Genomic DNA, 25,554 nt, shown 5'->3' with positions numbered 1-25,554 from the left:
CAAGAAATTGATTATTCATTAAATTTATTATTAAACACTATCCTTGTCTTAAGAAGCATTAAATGATTTGTGACATAGTTGGCTCAATTTGGAATACTGAATCAGAGGAGCAAGTTGTTTTAATTTGCTAAGTGTTACATAATAGTGATATAAGCAAGGGAAAGTATAAAAACCTTGCATATGTCTCCCTTATTGATTGTGCAAAACAAAACAACTCACCATAGTAACAATGGCACGATCCATTTCTCATGTCTTATTTTTACTTCTTCTTTGCATTCTGCTGCAAGATCATATCCAAGCACTCAAACAGGCAAGCTTATTATTCAATAATTCTCTAGTTTTTAGCATTGAAACTTATTTTAAGCTTCTTGTGATGCCACAAAAAGTGTTACCTAACACAATTTTATTTTGTTTTGTCAGTCCTATATCGTATACTTAGGATCACATTCTTTTGGTACAAATCCTCCTTCAGCTGTTCTTGAATCTGTCACAAACTCTCACTATGACTTACTTGGATCTTATGTGGGAAGGTATAGAATTATCCCAACTTTATGAAATACTTGTTGAAAAAACCAAATATAGAGTGATTATATGTTGTTTCTTCTTGCTTTTCACAGCGTCGAAAAGGCCAAGGAAGCAATCTTTTATTCTTATAATAGATATATTAATGGGTTTGCTGCAGTTCTTGATGAAGATGAAGCAGCGAATGTTGCAAGTATGTGCATTTATTCTATGCAAAATGTATTCTATGGATTATTTGAGAAGTTGTTATTTTAATGTTTTAACTTTTTTCTTTATGATTGATGCATGTAGAGAATCCCAATGTTATATCAGTTTTCTTAAACAAAGAACGAAAATTGCACACAACACACTCATGGAACTTCCTTGGGTTAGAAAGAAAAGGTGTGTTTCCACCTCAGGTCGAAGACTGAGGGTGAAGATGTCATTATTGCAAATATAGATTCAGGTAATTTTTTTGTTCTTTTGCATTTTGAAATAGCCAATATAATTAATCAAAAGCTTTTTTTCTAATTTATTTTAATATTATCCTTCAGCTTTTGATTCTTACATATGGTTATAATTATTTTCTATTTTTCTCTTTCTGAAATGTTTTATATATATATAGTATATGGTTTTGAAAGAATATTCTCTGTTTTATTCCTGTCTTTCATCTATAGCAATGATACATATATATATATATAACCATAGCATTAGAACCGTACAGAACCGTACAGATTCTTTTTCTCACATAACATCTGTAATTAAGACTAATTATAGACCCATTAATAGTGATTATATTCCTATAATTAAGTCTAATTATAGACTCATTAATAGTGATTATATTCTTGTAATTAAGTCTAATTAAGTCTAATAATGATTTTGTCCGGTAATATCCCCTCAAGTTGGAGCATGTAAGTCTTAAATGCCCAACTTGACCAAGATGGCTCCAAACTTTTTAGCACCGAGAGCTTTGGTGAAAAGGTCAGCTAGTTGTGTATGTGTGGGCACATAGGATGGAAGAAGACGCTTGTGAATGATTTCATCTCGAACAAAGTGGCAGTCAACTTCAATGTGTTTGGTGCATTCGTGGAAGACCGGGTTTTTAGCAATGTGAAGTGCTGCTTGACTATCACAATAAAGACGAATTGGGTCAGGATGAGGAACATGTAGAGAAGCGAGAATGTCTTTAATCCTCTTTAATTCTCGGGTGGTCTTAGCCATTGATCGATATTCAGCCTCAGCAGAGGAGGCAGAAATCGTTTGTTGTTTCTGGGTTTTCCAAGAGATTGGGGAAGTGCCGCGGTGAGAGATTTGCGTGTCAGTGGACAACTTGCCCAATCAGAATCATACCACCCAAAGAGTTGTAAGTTGTTCTCTCGAGGTAGGAGTATTCCTTGTCCAGGATGCCCCTTTAAATATCGAACAACACGAAGAGCAGCTTGCCAATGCTCGGAGCGTGGATTTTGCATAAATTGAGATAAAGCTTGGACACTGTAGGCAAGGTCAGGTCGAGTGAAACACAGATAAATTAACCTCCCAACAAGTCTACGATAAGTAGCCGGGTCAGAAAGAAAAGAACCAGTAGCGGAGCTCAATTTGTGATTTTCTTCACATGGTGTAGTGGCGGGCTTCGCACCCAACAATCCGACTTCAGTAATGATATCTAAGGCATATTTCCTCTGACAAAGGAAGATTCCGTTGGGGGAGCGAGCAACTTCAACCCCCAGGAAGTACTTGAGGCGGCCTAAATCTTTCATATGAAAGCATTGATTTAAGTAGCCTTTAAAACATTGGATGGCAGTACCATTATTCCCTGCAATCACAAGATCATCAACGTAGACTAGCACAACCAACTGTATGTCATTATTATTGAGAGTAAACAGGGAATGATCCTTCGGGGATTGTTGGAAGCCGTAACGAGTGAGAGAAGAAGATAGTTTAGCAAACCAACACCTGGGGGCCTGTCGGAGCCATATAGAGACTTTTGAAGCTTGCACACTGCCCCTGGTTGAGATTCTTGGAAGCCAGGAGGGAGTTTCATATAAACCTCATCATCAAGATCACCATGGAGAAACGCATTGTGAACGTCCATCTGATGAAGCTCCCAATCTTTTGCGGCTGCTAGTTGTGCGAATGGTTACCGTCTTTACGACAGGAGAAAACGTCTCGTTGTAATCCAAACCCTCCACTTGATGATTGCTAAGAATTACCAATCGAGCCTTGAATCTTTCAATTGTTCCATCCGAGTTGTATTTGATTTTGTAGATCCATTTACACCCAAGTGCCTTCTTTCCAGGAGGGAGAGTGGTGAGTTTCCAGGTGTCATTGAGTTCGAGAGCATGAATCTCCTGTGCCATAGCATCACGTCACCGGGGTTCTCGGACCGCTTGAGAAAAGAACAGGGGTTCCTGCTCGGTGTGTAAAGAGGCAAGAAAACTTTGATGATGGTTAAAAAAGGAATCACAATTCACAAAATCATGTATAGGATACGAAACACCTGAGGATTCTGTTGAAGGAGGTGACGGAACAGAAGGGCTTGACGGTATCGTGGTGGCTGCGACAAAATCGCGTAACCGTACGGAAGGCAGCTTCGCGCGATGTCCTCGCCCAAGGGGAACCACGGCCGTCAGCGGTGGTGAAGAAACCGACGGCGCCGTCTCCGTCGGACGCGGCGGTGGATCCGCGGGTAGCGTCGAGGCTTCTATACACGGATCAGAGTCGTTGATAGTGTGGTCGAAGTCATCTGTGAGGGTAGCATCCTCCTTGGCTGGGATGGGAGATGCAATGGGTTGGTTGACGATGCATTCATCTAGGTTTGAGGAGGCAACTTCATGAAGAAAATGTGGGTCCGTTCAAGTTTCTAAAGAGTTGACAATAATTGGGTTTTGCAATGGTGGTGCAGTGTCCATCTTTTTGGCTTCAAAATATGGAAATTTATTTTCGAAAAAATGTACATCACGAGAGACAAAGAAAGTTTCTGTTTCCAAATCAAATAATTTCCATCCTTTTTGGCCATATGGATACCCGACAAACACACATTTTCGGCTACGACTATCAAATTTATCCCGCTGTCTATTTTGATTATGAGCATAACATAATGAACCAAATACTCGTAAGTGCGCGTAGCTGGGTACACATCCATGGATCACTTCATAAGGGGTTTTTCCTTTTAGAATGGAGGATGGTGTGAGATTGATTAAGTAGCCTGCAGTCAAAACGCATTCCCCCCAAAATTTAATGGGAAGATTGCCTTGAGTTCGAGAGCATGAATCTCCTGTGCCATAGCATCACGTCACCGGGGTTCTCGGACCGCTTGAGAAAAGAACAGGGGTTCCTGCTCGGTGTGTAAAGAGGCAAGAAAACTTTGATGATGGTTAAAAAAGGAATCACAATTCACAAAATCATGTATAGGATACGAAACACCTGAGGATTCTGTTGAAGGAGGTGACGGAACAGAAGGGCTTGACGGTATCGTGGTGGCTGCGACAAAATCGCGTAACCGTACGGAAGGCAGCTTCGCGCGATGTCCTCGCCCAAGGGGAACCACGGCCGTCAGCGGTGGTGAAGAAACCGACGGCGCCGTCTCCGTCGGACGCGGCGGTGGATCCGCGGGTAGCGTCGAGGCTTCTATACACGGATCAGAGTCGTTGATAGTGTGGTCGAAGTCATCTGTGAGGGTAGCATCCTCCTTGGCTGGGATGGGAGATGCAATGGGTTGGTTGACGATGCATTCATCTAGGTTTGAGGAGGCAACTTCATGAAGAAAATGTGGGTCCGTTCAAGTTTCTAAAGAGTTGGCAATAATTGGGTTTTGCAATGGTGGTGCAGTGTCCATCTTTTTGGCTTCAAAATATGGAAATTTATTTTCGAAAAAATGTACATCACGAGAGACAAAGAAAGTTTCTGTTTCCAAATCAAATAATTTCCATCCTTTTTGGCCATATGGATACCCGACAAACACACATTTTCGGCTACGACTATCAAATTTATCCCGCTGTCTATTTTGATTATGAGCATAACATAATGAACCAAATACTCGTAAGTGCGCGTAGCTGGGTACACATCCATGGATCACTTCATAAGGGGTTTTTCCTTTTAGAATGGAGGATGGTGTGAGATTGATTAAGTAGCCTGCAGTCAAAACGCATTCCCCCCAAAATTTAATGGGAAGATTGCCTTGAGTTCGAGAGCATGAATCTCCTGTGCCATAGCATCACGTCACCGGGGTTCTCAGACCGCTTGAGAAAAGAACAGGGGTTCCTGCTCGGTGTGTAAAGAGGCAAGAAAACTTTGATGATGGTTAAAAAAGGAATCACAATTCACAAAATCATGTATAGGATACGAAACACCTGAGGATTCTGTTGAAGGAGGTGACGGAACAGAAGGGCTTGACGGTATCGTGGTGGCTGCGACAAAATCGCGTAACCGTACGGAAGGCAGCTTCGCGCGATGTCCTCGCCCAAGGGGAACCACGGCCGTCAGCGGTGGTGAAGAAACCGACGGCGCCGTCTCCGTCGGACGCGGCGGTGGATCCGCGGGTAGCGTCGAGGCTTCTATACACGGATCAGAGTCGTTGATAGTGTGGTCGAAGTCATCTGTGAGGGTAGCATCCTCCTTGGCTGGGATGGGAGATGCAATGGGTTGGTTGACGATGCATTCATCTAGGTTTGAGGAGGCAACTTCATGAAGAAAATGTGGGTCCGTTCAAGTTTCTAAAGAGTTGGCAATAATTGGGTTTTGCAATGGTGGTGCAGTGTCCATCTTTTTGGCTTCAAAATATGGAAATTTATTTTCGAAAAAATGTACATCACGAGAGACAAAGAAAGTTTCTGTTTCCAAATCAAATAATTTCCATCCTTTTTGGCCATATGGATACCCGACAAACACACATTTTCGGCTACGACTATCAAATTTATCCCGCTGTCTATTTTGATTATGAGCATAACATAATGAACCAAATACTCGTAAGTGCGCGTAGCTGGGTACACATCCATGGATCACTTCATAAGGGGTTTTTCCTTTTAGAATGGAGGATGGTGTGAGATTGATTAAGTAGCCTGCAGTCAAAACGCATTCCCCCCAAAATTTAATGGGAAGATTGCCTTGAAACTGTAATGACCGAGCAACATTCAGAATATGCCGATGCTTGCGTTCGACGCGTCCATTTTGTTGCGGGGTCCCGACACAGGAAGTTTGGTGAAGGATACCTTGTTGAATGAAATAGTGTTTTAGACACATGAATTCGGTTCCATTGTCAGAGCGAACCATTTTAACACATTTGTTGTATTGCCTCTCAACGAGTGTGAAATTTTTTTTCAAAGTCACTGATACCTCTGTTTTTTCTTTTAACAAATAGATCCAAACTGCCCGTGAACAATCATCCACAATTGTCAAAAAATATGAAGCACCACAGGATGAAGGAGTTTTATAAGGACCCCATAAGTTACAATGAATTAAATCAAAAATATTCAAAGCTTGATGCGCACTTAAGAAAAACTTATCTCTCGTTTGTTTCGATTTTTCACAAACTTCACAAACTGTATTCAACTCATCACGAGTATATTTCCCACTTATATCAGGAAGCATTTGCACAATCTGAAATGACAGATGTCCTAATCTTTGGTGCCAAAGTGCTAGTTGATTTTCCATCTTGACATGACATGCTTGAGTCTTCCGTACTCCACGATACCAATAAAGCCCATCTTTCTGTTCACCTGCTCCAATCAGCGTCCTCGAAGTGCGGTCCTGTATAATACACAATTTATCAGTGAATGTTACAACACAATTTTCTTCATCCGTCAATTGAGGTACTGAAAGTAAATTGCATTTTAATTTGGGAACATAAAGGACATTTTTCAATTCAAGTCCTTCTTCAAGAGTCACTGTTCCCTGTTCGCAAGCTAGAACACGTTCACCATCGGGTAACCCTACGGGGCACCTTTGTATAGTTTCCTTTTCACTCAAATTTTCCAGTGACCCGGTCATATGGTTTGATGCCCCACTGTCAATAATCCACAAATCCCAAATGCTCTTACCAGTCATTTTCTCTTATTCATTTGATTTTTGTTTGCTGATCATATCAACCAGTACCTTCCATTGTTCATTGGTCAGACCTGCCATCTCAAGTTTCTTGTCGTCATTGTTGGCTTGACTGTTGCTTCCACTAGCGTGTGCCACATTTGCACGTGTCGGGTTACCTTTGTTTCGCATCCCTTAGCGTCCCCTGCCGTTCCATTTGCCTTCACTTTTTGGTCTGTCACCCCACCATTCGGGATATCCGATCAATTGGAAGCATCCCTTCATGTCATGACCATTTTTACCGCAATGACTGCACGTCATTAATTTTTCTACCATATCTCCACGCCCTTTTTCTTTGTAGTTGGCCTGCATCGCGAGACCCACGACCAACCCCCTTTCTTCCGTTGATTTGGCCATCATTCTCACTCTTTCTTCTTGTACCAACATAGCATATACGCGGTTCAGAGACGGCAATGGATCTGAGGCCAGAATGTTTGATCTTACTGTCCCGTAGCTTGCGTCATCCAACCCCATAAGGAGTTGATGAACCTTCTCCTCCTCCCTTCGTTTTTCCAACTGAGCACCAATCCCACACTTGCATCCACCACACGTACAAGATGAAATTTTGTCACTGTTAGCAAGCTCATCCCAAAGGACCTTCAATTTTCCAAAGTAAGTTGCCACCACCATTCCCTCCTGCTTGCATCTTGACAAGTCCGACCTTAGTTGTTGAATTCTAGGTCCATTCACGACCGAGAATCTTTCTTTAATGTCTTCCCACAAGTTATGTGCAGTCTCAGCATATGCTACTGTGGATCGTAAGCTTGGTTCAATGGTGTTTAGAGTCCAAGATACAATCATGGACTGCACGGTCCACCAATCTTCAAGGTCGGGTGCCTCATCCTCTGGTTGGGATATGTGTTCCATCAACCATTTTCTCTGGGCACGAAGCGAGATCTTTACTGCTCTTGCCCATTCGTCGTAATTTTCTCCGCGCAATTGGACTTGCGTGATTATGTTTCCGGGATTGTCACTCGCGTTGAGATAGTAGGTCTTCTTAGCACCTCCTCCTTCGTGCTCTGCTTTGTTGGCATTATTCTTTTCTGGTGCATCTGCCATGGTTGTGCACCGTTGCCTTTGCTTTGTGTTTGTCGGGTATCAGAGTTTTGTGCTCTGATACCATGAAAGAATATTCTCTGTTTTATTCAATCTGTCTTTCATCTATAGCAATGATACATATATATAACCATAGCATTAGAACCGTACAGAACCGTACAGATTTTTTTTCTCACATAACATCTGTAATTAAGACTAATTATAGACCCATTAATAGTGATTATATTCCTATAATTAAGTCTAATTATAGACTCATTAATAGTGATTATATTCCTGTAATTAAGTCTAATTAAGTCTAATAATGATTTTGTCCGGTAATAGGTTTATAAAAAGTATTTATGAATTAACAAAGTAAACTCTAATAACAAAACATGCAAATATTTTTATCATTAATTTATAAATTATTGAATATTTCACATAAATAAGTTCTATTAGTAGTTGTATTCAATAATTTAATCTTGGAGTTCTCTATGGAGTCTTCTTATATATGATTTTTTATTCCTGATTACAACAAAAAAGATTATATAAAATAAGTAAAACAAAGTACACTACAGTTTTTAAGAGTTTATTTTGTAAAAGCTTTTACACTTAGATAATTATGAATCAGAGTAATTATGAATTTTAAGTGAGTTATTTTTTAATTTGATTATTTTAATGAGTAACTCTTTAACAGTTAAATTAAGGAAAAGAAAGGATCGAGATAAGTTACTGTTCAAATGCTTTGACATTTTTATGAATCTTAATCAATCTTCATTGCCAAGTATGAACCCTCGTTTTACTAATGCTGCGACGTGTGGTAGGTGTTTGGCCTGAATCCAAGAGTTTTAGTGATGAAGGGTTTGGACCCATCCCAAAAAGGTGGCGTGGAATCTGTCAAACGGGAAATAATTTTAAATGCAACAGGTTTGTTCTGTCATCTCATTCACAAAATCGTTCTTTCCCTGTGAAACTTGAGTTTTAATCGTGTTTAATATTTGAACCAATTTAATTAAGATCTATAATATGTATGTAGGAAGCTTATTGGAGCAAGGTATTTTTACAAAGGGTACGAGGCAACTGTTGGTGAAAAACTGAATGTGTCGATGCTTAGTGCACGCGACTATGAAGGTCATGGTTCACATACTTTATCAACAGCTGGTGGTAGCGTTGTTCCTGGAGCTAGCGCTTTTGGGTTTGGCAATGGAACTGCGAGTGGTGGATCACCAAAAGCTCGAGTTGCAGCCTATAAGGTGTGCTGGGATGCAAGATGTTATGATGCAGATGTTTTTGCTGCTTTTGAGGCTGCCATAAGTGATGGTGTAGATGTGATTTCCATGTCTTTGGGTTCAGATCATCCATCAGAGTTTTCTGAAAGTGTTATATCCGTAGGGTCCTTCCATGCAGTTGCCCACGGCATAACTATGGTGGCCTCTGCTGGAAATTCAGGACCTGCTCCTGGATCTGTATCCAACAATGAACCATGGACTCTCACAGTTGGAGCAAGCACAATGGATAGAGACTTCTTTAGTTACGTTGTCCTTGGTAACAACAAAATCTTCAAGGTATATTGTTTATACATACAACCTTGATTTTGTCTTTGTTTTTTTGTTTTTTGTCATGAGAAATGAGGCACTGACCCACCCTCCTTTTTGTTTGTTATTGTTAGGGAGCTAGCCTTTCAGAGTCTGGCTTACCATCTAATAAGAAGTACCCATTGATCAGCGGTGCTGAAGCACAAACTAATTCTGCATCTTCTTCTAACGCGTAAAAATACTCATACCATCTTCATCTTTTTAAATTAAATTCATGTTTGGGTTGTTCTCTCTTGTAATCTAGTCCGTTGTTGTAGCCCTTATTGCTTGAATAACACTCTTGATGCTGGGAAGGTGAAGGGGAAGATATTGGTCTGTCTTCGCGGTATAAATGGTAGAGTGGGGAAGGGTGTGGTAGCTGCCAGTTTAGGCGCTGTTGGGATGATTCTGACTAATGATCAGCAAACAGGAAATGAAATTATATCTGACCCACATGTGCTTCCTGCTACACATGTTGACTACGAGAGTGGCAGATACATTTATAGTTACATCAACAGTACCAAGTAATTCTCTTTCTCGTATCTTACTTCAAGCTAATTGTTAAATTTTTGCTAGTTTTGATTAGGGCCTTATATATACCATTTTATGTCATCAGGTCTCCCATGGCATATATTTCTAGAGTGAAAACAGAACTGGGTATGAAGCCAGCTCCAGTTATGGCTTCATTTTCATCAAGGGGTCCCAATCTCCTCGACCAAGGAATCCTCAAGGTTCAGTGTTTCCTTTTTTTTTTCAGCAGGTTCAGTGTTTCCTGTGATGATCACCTCACCACTCACTCACCCTTTAGGATTTAAATATGAAATAATTGTAGGAAAAGTTACTTTAACAACCGTAAATTGAAAGACTTTAGTTTACTATAAAAGTTGTTTCTCTTTACACTTCTAATCTAGTCTAAGTATGATTGTGAACATATCAACACTCATAGTTATATAAGTGCAAATTTTTGTTTTGTGTTTCAGCCTGATATCACTGCACCAGGAGTCAACATCATTGCTGCTTATAGTGAAGCCACAGTTCTAACAGAATCTAAACAACCAATAACTCCTTACAAAATGCTTTCTGGCACTTCAATGTCATGTCCTCATGTTGCTGGTGTTGTTGGGTTGCTGAAAGTCCTCCATCCTAATTGGAGCCCTGCTGCTATTAAGTCAGCAATCATTACCTCAGGTAAATTATATATTATATATGTATGCCAAGAGTAATACAATTTTTCACTTAATTTTTTAAACACACTAATTATAAAATTTCGTGCATTTTGCAGCAACTACAAAAGATAACTCTGGAAGGCGTATCCGGGCTTCAGCACAGAACGAGTCAACACCATTTGACTTGGGTGGAGGCCACATTCAACCTAATCATGCTGCAGACCCTGGACTTGTGTATGACCTAAATACTACTGATTATTTAAACTATTTGTGTGGTCGTGGCTACAACAGTTCCCAGCTGAAGTTGTTCTACAGCAGGCCTTACACTTGTCCGAAGTCCTTCAGTTTAGCAGATTTCAATTACCCAACAATCACGATTCCTCGGATTAAATATGGACATTCTGTGAATGTTTCTCGAACTGTTACAAATGTTGGGTCCCCTAGCTTGTATAGAGTTTACATTGAGGCGCCACCAAGGGTTGCAGTTTGGGTTGAGCCTACCAAACTGAAGTTCGAGAAAAAGGGTGAGAAAAAGGAGTTCCGAGTTTCATTCACCTTGAAGTCCAAAACTGACAACACCACTGATTTCGTATATGGGTCGTTGACGTGGACTGATAACAAACACCGTGTTAGGAGTCCAATTGTAGTCAACTTCAATAATTTGTAAGGTTTATGTTTTTATTTTATCTTTGCAATAATGGTTTTGTTGAAAGCTCTCTGGAAATTTTATAAGAGCATCCTACATGAAATGCAGTTGATCATTATCGTCATTAATGAACTGCAATTGTTGGGTGTGTATAGATAGAAAATAGACATTAATCCTAATGGAAACAAAGGTTAAATTTGTTAATGCATTATTGAAAAACTAGACTGAAAAGGACCTCTTTATATTTTGCGTCGATATATTGAAGATGCTACGCGTTGGCATTCTGAAATAATGAACAATTTTCAAAATGTAAGAGAAAGGATAACAAATCAACATAACTGTTGAAGGTATGATTAAATGATGAGAGTTATCTCATGCATTATTATTCTTTAATTTATATTCATCAATATTTTAAGTATTTCTATCAAATGTATAATTATTTAATTGATTTATAAACTTCTTAACATATTTCATCATTTAATAAAATTAAATATAATTTTTGGAAAAGGTTTAAAGAGGTTGAGTTAAAAAAGGAGTGAATTAAATTATAAAAAACAATTGGATTAGAATGAAGAATAAAGTATTAAAAAAATAAGTTCACAAAGGAAAGGAAAGTTGGAAAAAATCTAAATTACAAAATTTAATCCGATCCAAATCCATATTAGTTTTAATCCATTTAAATGGATTTATCTCAAATCCAAATTCATATTGTTGGATTTTAAATCCAATCCATTTAATTGGATATGGATCAGATATAGATTGGATACATTATTGGATTATCCAAATTGCATTTTGGGTTGGATTTTGACTTGGCCCGATCCAGCTTGAGCGAAGACAATGTCAAGCCGAGCGGGTCTGCGCCGATGTTGAGCCGAGCAGACCCGAGCCGATGTCGAGCAGAGCATGCCCAGACCGATGTCGAGTCGTCCGGGCCGAGGCCGATTTTGAGTTGAGCGGGCTAGGGTTGATATTGAGTTGAGCGGGCCCGGGATGATGTCGAGTCGAGCAAGCCTGGGCCGATAACGAGTCCAGCAAGCTCAGGTCGATGTCGAGCCGAGCAGACCCAGACCGATGTCTAGCAGAGCGGGCCCAAGCCGATATCGAGCCGAGCGGGCCCGGGCTGATATCGATCCGAGCAAGCCAGGGTCGATGTTGAGTCGTACGGGCCTGGGCCGATGTCGAATCGTACGGGCTCGGGCCGATGTTGAATCGTACGGGCCCGAGCCGATGTCGAGTCGTACGGGCCTGGGCCAATCTCGAATCGTACATGCCCGGGTCGATGTCGAGTCGTACAGGCCCGAGCCGATCTCGAGTTGTACGAGCTCGGGTCAATCTCGAGTTGTACGGGGCTGGGTCGATGTCGAGTCGTACGGGCCCGGGCCGATCTCAAGTCCTATGGGCCCGGGCCAATGTCGATTCGTACATGTCCGGACTGATGTCGAGTTGTACGGGCACAGGCCGATGTCTAGTCGTACGGGTCTAGGCCGATCTCAAGTCGTACGGGTCCGGGCCAAAGTCGAGTCGTACGGGCTGGGGCCAATCTCGAGTTGTACGGGCCCAGACCGATCCCAAGTCCTACGGGTCGGGGTCGATGTCGAGTCGTACAGGCCCGAGCCGATCTTGAGTTGTACGGGCACGGGTCAATCTCGAGTTGTACGGGGTCGGGTCAATGTCAATTCGTACGGGCCTGAGCCAATGTTGAGTCGTCCGGGCCCGGGCCAATGTTAAGTCGTCCGGGCCCGGACCAATGTTAAGTCATCCGGGCCCAGGCCGATCTCGAGTCCTATGGGTCCGGGCAGATCTCAAGTTGTACTGGCTTGGTCCGATGTCGATTCGTACGTGCCCGGGCCGATGTCGAGTTGTTCGGACTCGGGTCGATGTTGAGTCGTTCGGGCCCGGGCTGATGTCGAGTCGTTCGGGCCTAGGCCGATGTCGAGTCGTATGGGCTCGGACCTGATGTTTAGTCGTCTGGGCCCAGGTCGATGTCGAGCCGAGAGGGCATGGGCCGATGTCGAGTCGTCCGAGCCTGGGCTGATGTCGAGTCGTCTAGGCTCAAGCCGATTTTGGGTCGTTTGGGCTCGGGCCGATGTCGAGTCGTTCGAGCTCGGGCCAATGTCGAGTTGTCTGGGCTCAGAATGTCGAGTGATCCAGGTCCGGCCGATGTTGAGCCAAGTTGGTCCGCGTCGATCCTCGTCCAAGTTGAGTCGAATTAGGCTCGCTCGAGTCTAGTTAGTTTGTGTCCATATCAAAATGGATTTAATGTATTTGACAAAGTGAATTTAATCTAATTAAGAAAACGAATTTAATTTAAATTTAAGAAAGTAGATTTAATCTAGATTTAATTCACTTTAAATGAATTTAAAAAAATTTCAAATAAATTTCATCTAATTAAAATGGATATGGATTTTAAATCCAATCCATTTATTTGGATTTGAATTAATCTAGATTGACCACCTGTAACTGGGACTAAGCCTAAAGAAGGACCTAGAATACTTGGTGGCTACCAAACCATCTTCAGTTATAATTCATTACATGTTATAATAGTGGAATATTAATCTATTCAAAATTTTAATATTAATTTATTATTTTATTTATGGTCATTTCAAATTTTTTTGTGGATTTATTTATTTGTAATAGTGGATTTATTTTTTTGTCAGGTATAATATGTGGTTTAAATGTTTTGTTATGGTTATGATTTATTTATAATTTTTAATTAGAGACATTCTTAGATGATGCTAGGTTGTCTTTAGATTAGTGTGGTCTTTAGAATGACTTGTCCACGGATATCCATTCTGAATGAGTAGAAAATAGATAATTTGGATGTTGTGTTCTGTGAAAGTAAAATTTGCTGGATCACTCCATTTAAGGAACACACTTATACCTAAATGAAATATAATATTACAAATTGATCAAGTAACAAATGTTTAGTTAAGGTTGACAAAAAATGAAGACATTAACCAAAAAAAACTTTAAAACTTATGAGAATGAATAAATTGTTTCCGGTATAAAACTATGATATTACAAATAATTAAGTTGGAAACTTGTTCACCTCTTCTAGAAATAAACTCTGAAATGAAGATGCATAACATCAAGCTCATTCAGAATCAAGATAAAGAAAAGTTAAAAATAGTTTTTGCAAATTTAAAATTTGTGTTTATTATGTTTAAGGCTATTTAGTTTTATATTTTGGTTTTTTAAATTGTGAAATTTATGTTATCTTCAATTGGTTTATGTCTTATATTAATATCTATTTTATAATACATTAGTTTTAAGGCATGATTTGAAGCTGCTTTACCCAATTTTTCAAAAGTTTGGTGTTTCATTTAACTGAAATCCAACAATACTTGTATTTCTTCAAAATAAAATAAAATAATGAAGTTATTCTCATACTTACGATATTAAAAGGAAATTATTATTTGAAACAACATTTAGTTCCAAATTTTATATTACTCTAATGATTTTTTTTCCCAAAACAATTTTTTATCACTTCTTTTTATTAATGAAATGTATGTTATCATTAAAACTAATATACTTAGTATGAATTATTAAGTTTCTACCATTTCACAAAATTAATTACTATTTAATATAAATAATTTTGGATAAGTCAGAAATTAAAAAATAAAAATAATATGTAAAATAAAAATAATTAATTTAAATCAACCTTTTCTTTCTTCTATGGTTTGAGTTTTTTTTCTTCTTCAAATTTTTCATTTTTCTTCTATTGATGATTTTGAGATCAGAGAGTGTGATGATGTTTACGTTAAAATGATGGTTTTACCAAATAATATAATTATTTAAAAATTGAGTGGAGAGGCTGATTGAATATAAAAGTGATTTTATTTAATAAATAAGATTGGGTGTGGGAGGAATGAGAGTAGGTTGCTTTTCTCTCATTGTTTTATAATAAGAAAATAAGATAAAAATAAGAAGTTACTTTACATATAAAAAATCTCCCATAACATTAATTTAAAAAAAATTAAAAAATTCATATGAAATAACAAAATATTGTATTATATTAATTAAATAAAAAATATTAAATTAGATATAATTAAAAAATATTTGCGTGCAAAAAAATTATAAAGAAAAATCTTCTTTTATATATATAGATAAGTAAGATATATTTAATTATAATTTTATATTGTTATCAATTAAATTAAATTTGTTACGTTTCCTCTTTAATTTATTAACTTTTATCATATTTTAAAAAAATTTGCAGATCTTTTTTATAATTATGAATATTATTTTTTTTAATTATTTTGTTTACAATTATAAATATTAAAATTTTAATTTGAAACAAAAACAAAATTTAACAATTTTTTATGTTTAAAATTTTTTACACATTTTTTAAGTAAATTCTTAGAAGAAACAATGTTTTACAAACAACTAAAATGTACTAATAAATAATAAATCAAATTTATTTTACAAAATATAATGGTTTATAATTTTACTTTGTATAAAAAAACATTGATTTTAATTACTTGCAATCTTACTTTTCTAACATATTTTCCTTAAATCATTGCAAATTCACTGTCTTGTCCAAATAAACCATAAATCTATAATTAATAAACCTGATAGATTGTTTTGACATATATACATTTTTGTATGTTTCATTTCAGTTTTGTAAATATCATTATTTTTCTTTTTCATAATTTATTTATAGTTTTTAACTTTCAGATTCTTTAATCAAATAACTCGTTATTTTTTATATAATCATTATATTTATTTATAAAATTTATAAATATAAAGACATTTATATAGGGTATCTTTTTCACTTACAATAAATATAAAGGGTAAAAAATAAAAGGCTTTAGCATAATGCAATTTGAAGAGCAAGAGCAACCACAATCTGGAAAAAAGAAAGACAGAAAACTGGGGAGGGTTGAGGTTGTGGTTTATAGTTGTTAGTTGATAGTTGATAGTTGTTTGATCTATGGCTACAGGCACTACTAGAATGGTATTGGTAGTGAAGGAGATGTTGCAACTCTCTTCTTCGCTTCATCTTCGCGGGCTTTCTCCTCCTTCGCACTTCTCACTTCAATTACCACGCTCGTTGCGCCCTGCAATTCGATGCGCTTCCTCAGACTCCGACGGCGCCAACAGAGTTTCGTCTCGGCTCTCGCAGGTCAACCAACTTCTTCAACAAGCCGAACACCGCGCTCTCTCCGCCGACCAAACCCCTCCTCCTAAAATCACCTTAGGTCCCTTATCCCTTTGTCAATTTAAAACCAAAATGACCAAAGAGAAAGAAAGGTAATAGCTTTTGCTTTTTTGGTTTCAGATCATGTTACAGTGAGCTTTGCTAGAAGTGGAGGACCTGGGGGTCAGAATGTCAATAAAGGTTGTGTTCCTTGTATGTTTGTTTGTTCCTATTTTGTTGTATTATATCTCTTTGTGCCATGCTGGGCCTCATTACACTGATTATTGATTGGACAGTGAACACCAAGGTGGACATGCGCTTCAACGTTAAAAATGCACATTGGTTAAGTGACAGGATTAGGGACAAGATTTTGCAAACGGTATTTTCTGCGGCAAAACTTTATCGTAAACTGTTTGCCTAAGCCTTAAATGTTGTGTATTAATATCTTGTCTGGTCACCTTTTTTGGCCTTAAATATTGTTGTTCTACTCTTGGTTTGAATGATCATCTACCTAGTCTTTTTGAATAATCTTTAGTTTTGTTGGTTCGGGGCAGGAGAAAAACCGTATTAACAAGGAAGGGGAACTGGTGATTTCTTCAACCAAAACTAGAACGCAGAAGTTTGTTTCTTCCCTTTTCTACTATGTGCTGCCTATTTCCGTTGTATATTGCAAGATTGGTTGCCTTATTTTACCATTTTTGTTTTTTCTCTCAGGGGTAACATTGAGGATGCTTTGGCAAAGCTTCAGGTAACATAGGAAAGTTTAGATATATATTTTTTTATTATTGAAACTTTCCAAAGAATGTGTTAGCAAGCATCAGGTGTTATTGTCAAAGTGTATATTTGTACTGTAATTTCTTATTTTTCTTCTTCTTCTCTACTACTCATTGGCTGTCTTTTCCTTCAGTATTGAGTTTTGTTGATTTTCATTTCCACATTTTGGAACGTTCATTCCAACTGGTCACTTTTGACCCAAAATACCCATCGTAGCGAATAGCATCCCAGTATTAAGACCTTGTGGAACATAGGACAGTGACTGTACTCTGCTTTTGCATATGTGACGCTTCTCTGCTTCTGTGTTTGGGAGTTGCTCTGCAATCTGTATCCGACGGAGTTAGCCGCCAAGGAGATAAAAAATAATTGGATGAATTTTTCAAAACAAGATCTGACTGATGCATTGTGCAAACAAAATGCACAACATTACTTGAAGTCATTGTTGAAATAATGTACCTTGTGTGCAAGCACAAAAAAAATCTTGCTTCATATGTTGTTAATTGTAGTATGTGTTTGGATGGTAGAATTTAATGTCTTGCATTTCCACTGAAATAGAAAATCAAATGGGTTTACCCCTCTGTTCCACATATCTAGAAAAGTCTTGTCCCACGTACCAAATTGTACTGCAAACCATGTATTCCATTAGTCCATGGTATAGTTGTTTGAATCCAGTATAAGGACTAGTGGGGGAACATGGAATGGGAAGGAAAATTTCTCTGTTCTATTGCAGTGTATACAAAATATTTTGAGAGAACATGAAGGCCAGCGTCTCCCTTTATAAGTATTATTATGCTGGATCCCTCCTGGTTAGGGTAATCTTTGATATGATGTGCTTATTTGGATGTTAGACTTAAGTTATCTAATCTCTCCGTCCCCCCTCCTTTTAAACAACAGAGATTGATTCTATTCACATCTTTTCTTGTTCCTGAAAGCTTAGCAATTGTGCTTTTCTGAATATTTAATGGCAAAAAATAGGAAATCATTGATGCAGCATCTTATGTCCCGCCACCTCCCTCAGAAGAGCAAAAAAAGAAAATTGCCAAGATGTAATAGCCCTTCTCTTTCTATGTTTTCTAATTCCTCCGTTAATTTCTTATTTTGGGTACCATTTTTCTTGTGGCTTCCACTACACTATAATCACTTGGTGGTGAAGGACATGCAACTGACAGCTGATAATCAAATTTGCAATTTTGAAGGGCTGCTATAGGCGAACAGAAACGCCTTAAAAGCAAGAAGGTGCTTTCAGATAAGAAAGCATTTAGGAGAAGTAAAAATAGCTGGGACTAGCATGACCAGAATCTTGAGACTGTTGTATCAATTTAGTAAGTTCACCTCTATTGTTTGCTTTATACTCATTTATCAAACATTCTATTGTCAATTTCATTAAGTCTATATTCTCAATTGATGTCATTTCTTAATCTCTGGGCTGCAGGGTGCAGAAGCACAATCCTCTTACACTATCATATTGGATACACACATTGGGTTATGGTTGAAATATAACCATGAATTCGGGGAGCAATTGGAAAGGCCTTAAAAGTGGTCTGTGACTGCTTACTGGTAGTTAGCCAACATTGTGATGTAGCTAGGATTTGAAGGGATACGATCATTTGAAATAGAAATACCATATATTCATTGAATCTATAGTGTTTTCTGTGAGCTTTTTGTCCTTTTTGTGCTCCTTTGGCACGCGTCCTGACTGATGGATCTATAGACATTGAAAGTCAACAAACTTGGGAACGTGCTTCTCTTGAAAACATGTTCATACATGATGCCTCCGTTACGGCAGCGAGTTTTGTCATTTAGGTAGCTGGAAGGTTGGTTCCTTAGTAGGTTCGTTTTGATACATTTCCGTGACAGATTTTTTTATTTTATGGAAGTGGGTGGAAGAACAGTGCCATTTGTATTACATAGGCAATTTACAAAAAATTGGATGCATTGCCCTCAATTGGTCTGAAACAAATACACGATAAATATCATTTAAATTTTTTGTTTCTTTGAACTATAACTCATAGTGGTCCTATAAACTACAAGATTCGGGATGTCGTGGCTAAAATGCGTTTAGGGGCTAGGCCCAATTGCCTTGATCTGATAGCAAATTGGATTCTCTCTTTCAGTAGCACAAAAAAAACAACATTGTAAAAGTAAAAATTATGAAGAACAAAATAAGTAAATAACAGAGAGGGAAAATAATTAGGGAGATAGATTGGGTGTTATCCTCCCCCTTCCAGAAGTTCTGAACTGGTAAAAGCCACTTTCTAGAAGAATAATTTTGAAATTTCTTTTGCAAAAAAAGTTAAATTTTCTTATAAAATGAAACCGGTGTGCACTTATGCCGAAAAGGCTTTTTGCTTGGAGAGTCTAGTAGGTCTTATCGTTACATACACAAAGAAAAACTGATTTTGAATTTTAATTCTTCATCAATTACTAACCAAAACAACTTTGTATAACAAGAGTTCACCCTCAAAATATCTATACTAATTCTCTAATTTAATTGTAAGTCGTTTCATACTTTGTTGATATGATTGATAGTGGTTTTTTTACTTACGCTTATGACCATGTACTCATAGACATTTTGTCAACTCGACTTGTGTATGGTCATATCTCTTTACACATCGCACATATGATGAATCACATGTTTAATAATTGTGAAAGACTTTTTGCTATAACATTTTGGAAAGACCCACTATGCCAATAGAGAACTTGACATGAAAAATTAAAAATAGATTCTTGATATCACCATTTAAAGATCTCACATTGAATATTTTAACTTAAGTAAGAATGTTTTTTGATAGAACAGGTTGATAAAGATCATATTTTCATACTTTCATATTAGAGATGAGAAATTAAATCTACATGTTTTTTAAAAACTGAGAAATAAATTGATCGAAAAGAAAACTCATGGAGCCTACAACATTAGAGTAAAAGAATAAGACTAAAAATATGTTTGTCTTTTATGAAGTATCAGATATATTTACAAGAGAATTTGTAAAAAAAGAATAGTTGGGTTAGAAAAGGGGGGCATTTACAAATATGAGAACAGAGTGTTACATAATGAAATATAAAATAAAAGAAATGGGGTGTATGAAACACACAGTTTGGTGCTGTATGTACAAGTATATCTAGAAAAGAAAAAGCAAAATCGAATACTAGTTTGATAGAGTGAGAGAAAAGAGAAGAGTATGCAAAAGTATTTTGTGGTAATTTGTATCGTAATGGTAATTGGAGGCAAAACTAGGGTGAGGAGAGGGAGGCGAATTCAGCGTCTAATAACGTGCATCTCCCCTGACTCTTGGTCAACATGTTTAATCCATTTCTTAGTAGCAGCCGAACTCCCAATGGCGGACACGTGTGCTATGTCGAGTCCCTTCCCCACAGGAAGAAACACGGAACGAACAACACGACGCGACGCTTCCTCCACCACACTCCGCCATCGAAAACCCGCAGAACCAATACCACTATGGCTGGAGTGGCACGCGTTCTTGCATATCAGCACTGCGCCTTTGTTGCTTAGCTTAGCCACCCTCAGCACTCTCGAGAAGTTGGAGCGCCTCGAATCCACCACCATAAAATCTATCCCCGCCAACCCCTCCATCACCTCCTCCGCCTCCCCCACCACGATCTCCGGCCACATCCCCGCCTCCCCCATCCGCTCTGCGTATTCCGATCTCGACCTCTCGTCCGGCACCACGCACACGTGCCTCCCGCACGTGTGCCCCCTCGCCACGGCCAACCCCACGCTCGTCGCTATCTTTCCCCCCTCCGACCACGTCTCCACGATCAGCTGCGCGTTCCACCCCGCCGCCATCGCCGACACCAGCTCCGCCACCCCCGATTCCCGGAAAATTCGACACTGCAGACAATAAATAAACGGTTAGGGACGGATAGAACACGAAATTAGGTTGCAGCAGAAAGTCTAAACACCGAACACAAAGTGCATGTGTGCTCACTGATTTCACTGTCTCGATGTATGCTTTAGATGCTTTCTCTGGAGACCATACTAGTTTCATTTTGCTCCGATTGGTTTGGGTCTCTGTCTGGGATTGTGAATGACTGAATATGGCAGAAAATGGGTCACGAGGGATTAATATATATGAATATTGGTGGCGTGAGAAAGAGATGGAGAAAGAAAGGAAGGGGTCCGTTGACATTTATTACGCGCCAATCTGACGTGTGTATTGTTAGATTCGGATAACTCCTGTTCTGTTTCACCACTGTGTTTTTCTTCTCTCTCTGTCTCACCATTTACAATGCTTTCCCTGTCATGTCTTACGTGTTCTGTGCAAAGGGAATTTTTAGTTCCACATTCCTAAACCATCAATGTAGATAAATATAGAAAAATATTCGTGTACTGCAATCTTGTCAACCGATACTCATGTTTTATGCATTCACACAACCATATGTTAATTTCACTACATGCATATCAAACTATTTCAATTTTTATCAAGGTAAAATATGATCCCACTCATCTTTATCCCATTATTATTATTATTAGCTAATTATGTAAATGCATTTATAGTAATGGCGTGTCCTCCTGTTACTTTTTAGGAAAATTATTAATATATATTTACTTCTTATTCAATATTATATTTGAAAAACACGCAGGAGAGAATGAAGAATGTGGATGAAGAAAGAAGTTTATATTATACATAAAATTGTTTTATAATGTAAATATAATTATTGTAAAATTGAACAAACTTATTCTGTATGACAGTTTATGAGTAAATGAAAATTATTTTGCATACATTATAGTGGTCTAAATAAACTGAAGTGATTGAGTGGAGATACTCATGTTATGTTTAGTGCTCTTTCGGCCCTTGGTTTCAATCTTAGGCTGGTGGCCGCTACCTACTTGCCTAGGCCAGTGGCTCTTTGAGTTACCAAATTATCGTAGCCTTATAGGCCAACGCCACTAAAAATAACATCATAACATCTAACATGTCTTAGACGTGATTCAGTCCTTTTTTTTTTAAACCAGCATGATTAAGACGTAATTCAGTCATTTTTTAAGCCATACTCATGTTGATGACACTATACTAAATCTAACTAAAAAAAATATAAATAGGAGAGATATTCAAAAGATACCTAAAAGTCAAAAAGATAAAAAAAAAATAAAAGAAAAAGAAGACAATCTTTAAAAAAAATCCAATAACCAAATAATAATATGGCGGCACAAAATACCTATTTTACAATTACTTAATCAAAGGTTTCATGATTCTGATTTATTAAGTGCGTAGTTTTATTTACTAACATATTTCAAACCCAAGCATCAAAGACTTCACAATACATACTTCACGCTACTATTTTGCTTTCTTCGTTGAAAAAATAGAATATCTCATGCGCAACGAGTATTTTGTGAGTAAATCTTTAATTATTATCATCACAGACATTTTGATTAATTAATGGAACAATATAATTAAAAAGAAAACATGACACAGCGGGCTAATAAATATTTTTTTTGTGTAGAATGTTTTTCCGTAATATACACGGCGTAAAAAAAATGAGAATGAGTTGGTTAATTATAACTAATATAGAAAAGGAGTTGTATCTGGTCAACTGAGATGATGACGTGTCTCAGTCTCTCAGTCCGAGATGATCGAGACACATGTTGGTATATTCCAATTTATCTGATCGAGTCGGTCGAGACACCACGGGCGGTCGAGCCGACCAACACGTATAGTCATTAACGCTTAATCTAAGGTTAGTGAAGTTAAACTATCATTAAAGATTAGGTAATGCAATCCTATGCGTGATCCATTCCACTAATAAGGTCCAATGAGGTAAGTCTATTAAAATAGTATAAATAGCTCGATTTTCAAGGAGAAAGGTACGTCATTTATTGTTGTGCACCTACCTGAGTGTCAATCACCCGTTTTACTGACTTGAGGTCGGAGTGCCTTCTACAGGTACCTCTCATTCGGTGTTCACCCAAGACCGAGAGCCGAATGAGAGACACAAAGGCGAGAAAGATCACAGTCAAACACCTAGCAACTTGCCCGAACGAAGAAAGAAGACGAAGACTTCAATAGTTCTTTATGTCTCATTTCCCTGACAGGAACAAGAGTGTAAGTTGGCAAATCGTAGATTTGTTTTAATACAAAAGAATAAAGAATATGATAGAAAAGAGAGAAAGAATAGATTAGAAAAATGAGAATTGGAGAATGAGTTAGAAACGTTACAGAAGAATATATTTTGTCGAAGGGGGCTTGAAGGTATCTATCTATGCTGACCAGGTGCTGATATGTTCGAATACTTCACAAGCCAGATTCAATTTTTAAAATTTCCAACATTCTCTTAAAAAAATGACACTTAGCTTCGATGCTACGCTCACAGTAACTCCACAATGCCAACTACAACATAACAAATCACATTCCATCTGTTAATTAACGTCACCTAGTTAGGTTCTTATCTTATCGCTCATTTGCCATGTCCACTGTATTTGGACCACTTGGGTACACACATATATACAATTTTTTAACATCTTAAATTTATAACCATACGATATCATGTTTCAATTATAATAAACCTTAACCACGTACGATAGTCAAATCAATGTTGTTGTTGTGGCCATCTAAATAATGGGTTAGCATAACACGATTTTTTAAGTATGGTGGCCCACTTTCCGATTATGACCCTCCAAACTTATAATAAGCACCAACAATTCACCACCTCCATTTAGTATATAAAAGTATATTCCTTCGCTGATTCACACTCACATATCTTTCATTCTTCTCAATTTTCAAGTTATTTCCCTCTAATTTAATCAATCAAACTTTTACGCATGAACCGCACTTTTTTCTTTCTTTCCTTATTTGATTGTTATTTTACTTTTTTATATGTTTTCTCAACTACGGTTTGAAGTTACTTATCTAAATTATCAACTACATTGTCATTTTTCTCTATATGTCAAGCATTATTGTGATATCGGATTGTGCAACAATAATTTTTTTTTATAGTATCAGTTAGGTCAGTTATAGGTCTTTAAAAAATTAGGGGATATGTAAATAAATTTATTGCTAAGGAAAAAGTTCTTCTTCACTCCAAAAAATCTTAGGATGAATACGTCTTCACCAACAATTTTTAGGACCACTTAATCAAATGTTTTAGTGAGAAAAGAGAATTAGGTAGATATTCACAAAGTGGAGGTATGAAAGGCATGTGAAAATGTGTATCATTGTAAGCATAAGAAAGTGTATCCTTACTTGATCTACCATGTGTAAATTATTTATCCTCAATATAAATATCCATTTGAGCATGTCTTATTTGATGACAATAGTTAAAATAAGTTTAAGGAGAGTATTTACTTGTTACTTTTGGCTTTATGACTAAAACTTTTATCTATTGAAGAAAATAATTCATAAATATAAATATGAACACCTAGTGTTATTCATGGCTAGATGTATGTTTATTTTGTTATTGTAATCATTTGAAAGGGTAACACAGAGAGGAAAGGAAATATGCACAAAGATTATGCAAAATATGAAATGAGAGTCACATCCCACATATATGAAATGGATCTTCTTGAATTCAATTTCTTATACTTACCCTGTTTGTTCACAAAGTCTTATACACATAATGTTATGCATCTTAAATTGTGCAATAATATTATCTAGACCTTAAATGGTACAATAATATTATATAGATTTTAAATTGTACAACGTATTATAAGTTTAATCGCCTCATCTTTTAAATATAGAAAAATATGTAGATTTAATTTTTTGATGCTAACAAAATAGATTGTGCTTAAAAAGTTATCTTGGAATGCTAACAAAATAGATCGTGTTTAAAAGGTTATCGTGGAAAATTCAGTCTTACCATTATAAAAAAATTATTAAATAGAAAATCATTAAATATAAATCAATTTTAGAGACAAAAAATAATTATTTTTTATATTGACTAATTTAGATACTATTGTAAAGGCTAAAAATATTATTGGTATTTAAATTAGTTTATATTATTGATAAATAATTTCTAAATTAATATCTAATTAGCTATCAAAATTTTAGCTACCAATTTTAGAATTTAAATAATTAACAGCTAAAAACTTTGGTAGATAATTAGATGCTAATTTATAAATTATTTATCAATAATAAAAACTAATTTATATACCAATAATTTTTTTAGTCTCAAAACTAATATCTAATTTAATCAATATAACAAACAATTATTTTTTGTCTCTAAAATTGATTTTTATTTAATGATATTTTAGTAAAAGACTAACATTATAAATAAAAGGTATGAAAAAATATCCAAGTAAATTGTTAACAAAGATAAGTTTTACCATTTTTCTATTTTGTTATCTTCCCTATTTCTACTATATTTTTATCAAATTTATTAAATAAAGTATCAAAGATAAAATACAACACTTTGAATTTTTTTTGTTTTAAGTTAAGTTTTTATTTATTTAATCAAATAAAAACTATATTATTACTATGTTTTCTCTCATATTTATTTATTTTTCGCTAACATGCAAGGATCATTAATTAATTTTGGCTTGATGGTTCCTTTTTAAAAGAAATTTCCATAAACCTTTTATGAGAAAAAAATAAATCAAAACAAAAATAATTTTATTATAAAGTGAAATTATCGTATACACAAATTAATTTATAAAAAAATATATTAACTTTAAAAAAAATTAATTTATAAATA

General features: G+C 36.8%; 2 protein-coding genes and 1 pseudogene across 6 annotated transcripts; 2 read left to right on the top strand and 1 right to left on the bottom strand.

The window, feature by feature from the left end:
* The first annotated feature begins 229 nt into the window (after positions 1 to 229).
* Positions 230 to 11,196, top strand: LOC137805660 (subtilisin-like protease SBT5.4; annotated as a pseudogene). Its single transcript, XR_016519428.1, has 11 exons — positions 230 to 310; positions 421 to 530; positions 618 to 715; positions 814 to 967; positions 8,436 to 8,538; positions 8,648 to 9,176; positions 9,281 to 9,378; positions 9,464 to 9,709; positions 9,802 to 9,916; positions 10,166 to 10,373; positions 10,468 to 11,196. The product of XR_016519428.1 is annotated as a subtilisin-like protease SBT5.4 (transcript).
* Positions 11,197 to 15,811: 4,615 nt separating this feature from the next.
* Positions 15,812 to 18,545, top strand: LOC137808015 (Class I peptide chain release factor). Of its 4 annotated transcripts, none has more exons than XM_068608903.1 (8): positions 15,812 to 16,195; positions 16,276 to 16,335; positions 16,431 to 16,513; positions 16,689 to 16,753; positions 16,849 to 16,882; positions 17,884 to 17,954; positions 18,105 to 18,230; positions 18,341 to 18,545. In XM_068608903.1, the coding sequence occupies exons 1-7, from the start codon at positions 15,928 to 15,930 to the stop codon at positions 18,193 to 18,195; spliced, it is 672 nt and encodes a 223-aa protein (XP_068465004.1). In that variant the 5' UTR covers positions 15,812 to 15,927; the 3' UTR covers positions 18,196 to 18,230; positions 18,341 to 18,545. The 4 variants fall into 4 exon arrangements, 3 of the variants coding, with proteins under 3 accessions (XP_068465004.1, XP_090155737.1, XP_090155738.1); XR_011080636.1 differs by having other exon boundaries at positions 15,815 to 16,195; positions 17,846 to 17,954; XM_090299611.1 differs by lacking the exons at positions 17,884 to 17,954; positions 18,105 to 18,230; positions 18,341 to 18,545 and adding an exon at positions 17,125 to 17,632 and having other exon boundaries at positions 15,815 to 16,195.
* A 1,290-nt stretch (positions 18,546 to 19,835) lies between these two features.
* On the bottom strand, positions 19,836 to 21,120 carry LOC137808014 (uncharacterized). Its single transcript, XM_068608902.2, has 2 exons — positions 20,856 to 21,120; positions 19,836 to 20,758 (listed from the first exon to the last, which is right to left on the bottom strand). The coding sequence occupies exons 1-2, from the start codon at positions 21,054 to 21,056 to the stop codon at positions 20,165 to 20,167; spliced, it is 795 nt and encodes a 264-aa protein (XP_068465003.1). The 5' UTR covers positions 21,057 to 21,120; the 3' UTR covers positions 19,836 to 20,164.
* Between the last annotated feature and the right edge of the window lie 4,434 nt (positions 21,121 to 25,554).

This window comes from Phaseolus vulgaris, chromosome 3, assembly GCF_051622355.1.
Source record: "Phaseolus vulgaris cultivar YP4 chromosome 3, ASM5162235v1, whole genome shotgun sequence".
NCBI lineage: Eukaryota > Viridiplantae > Streptophyta > Magnoliopsida > Fabales > Fabaceae > Phaseolus > Phaseolus vulgaris.
This window is presented reverse-complemented; position numbering and strand designations above follow the sequence as displayed.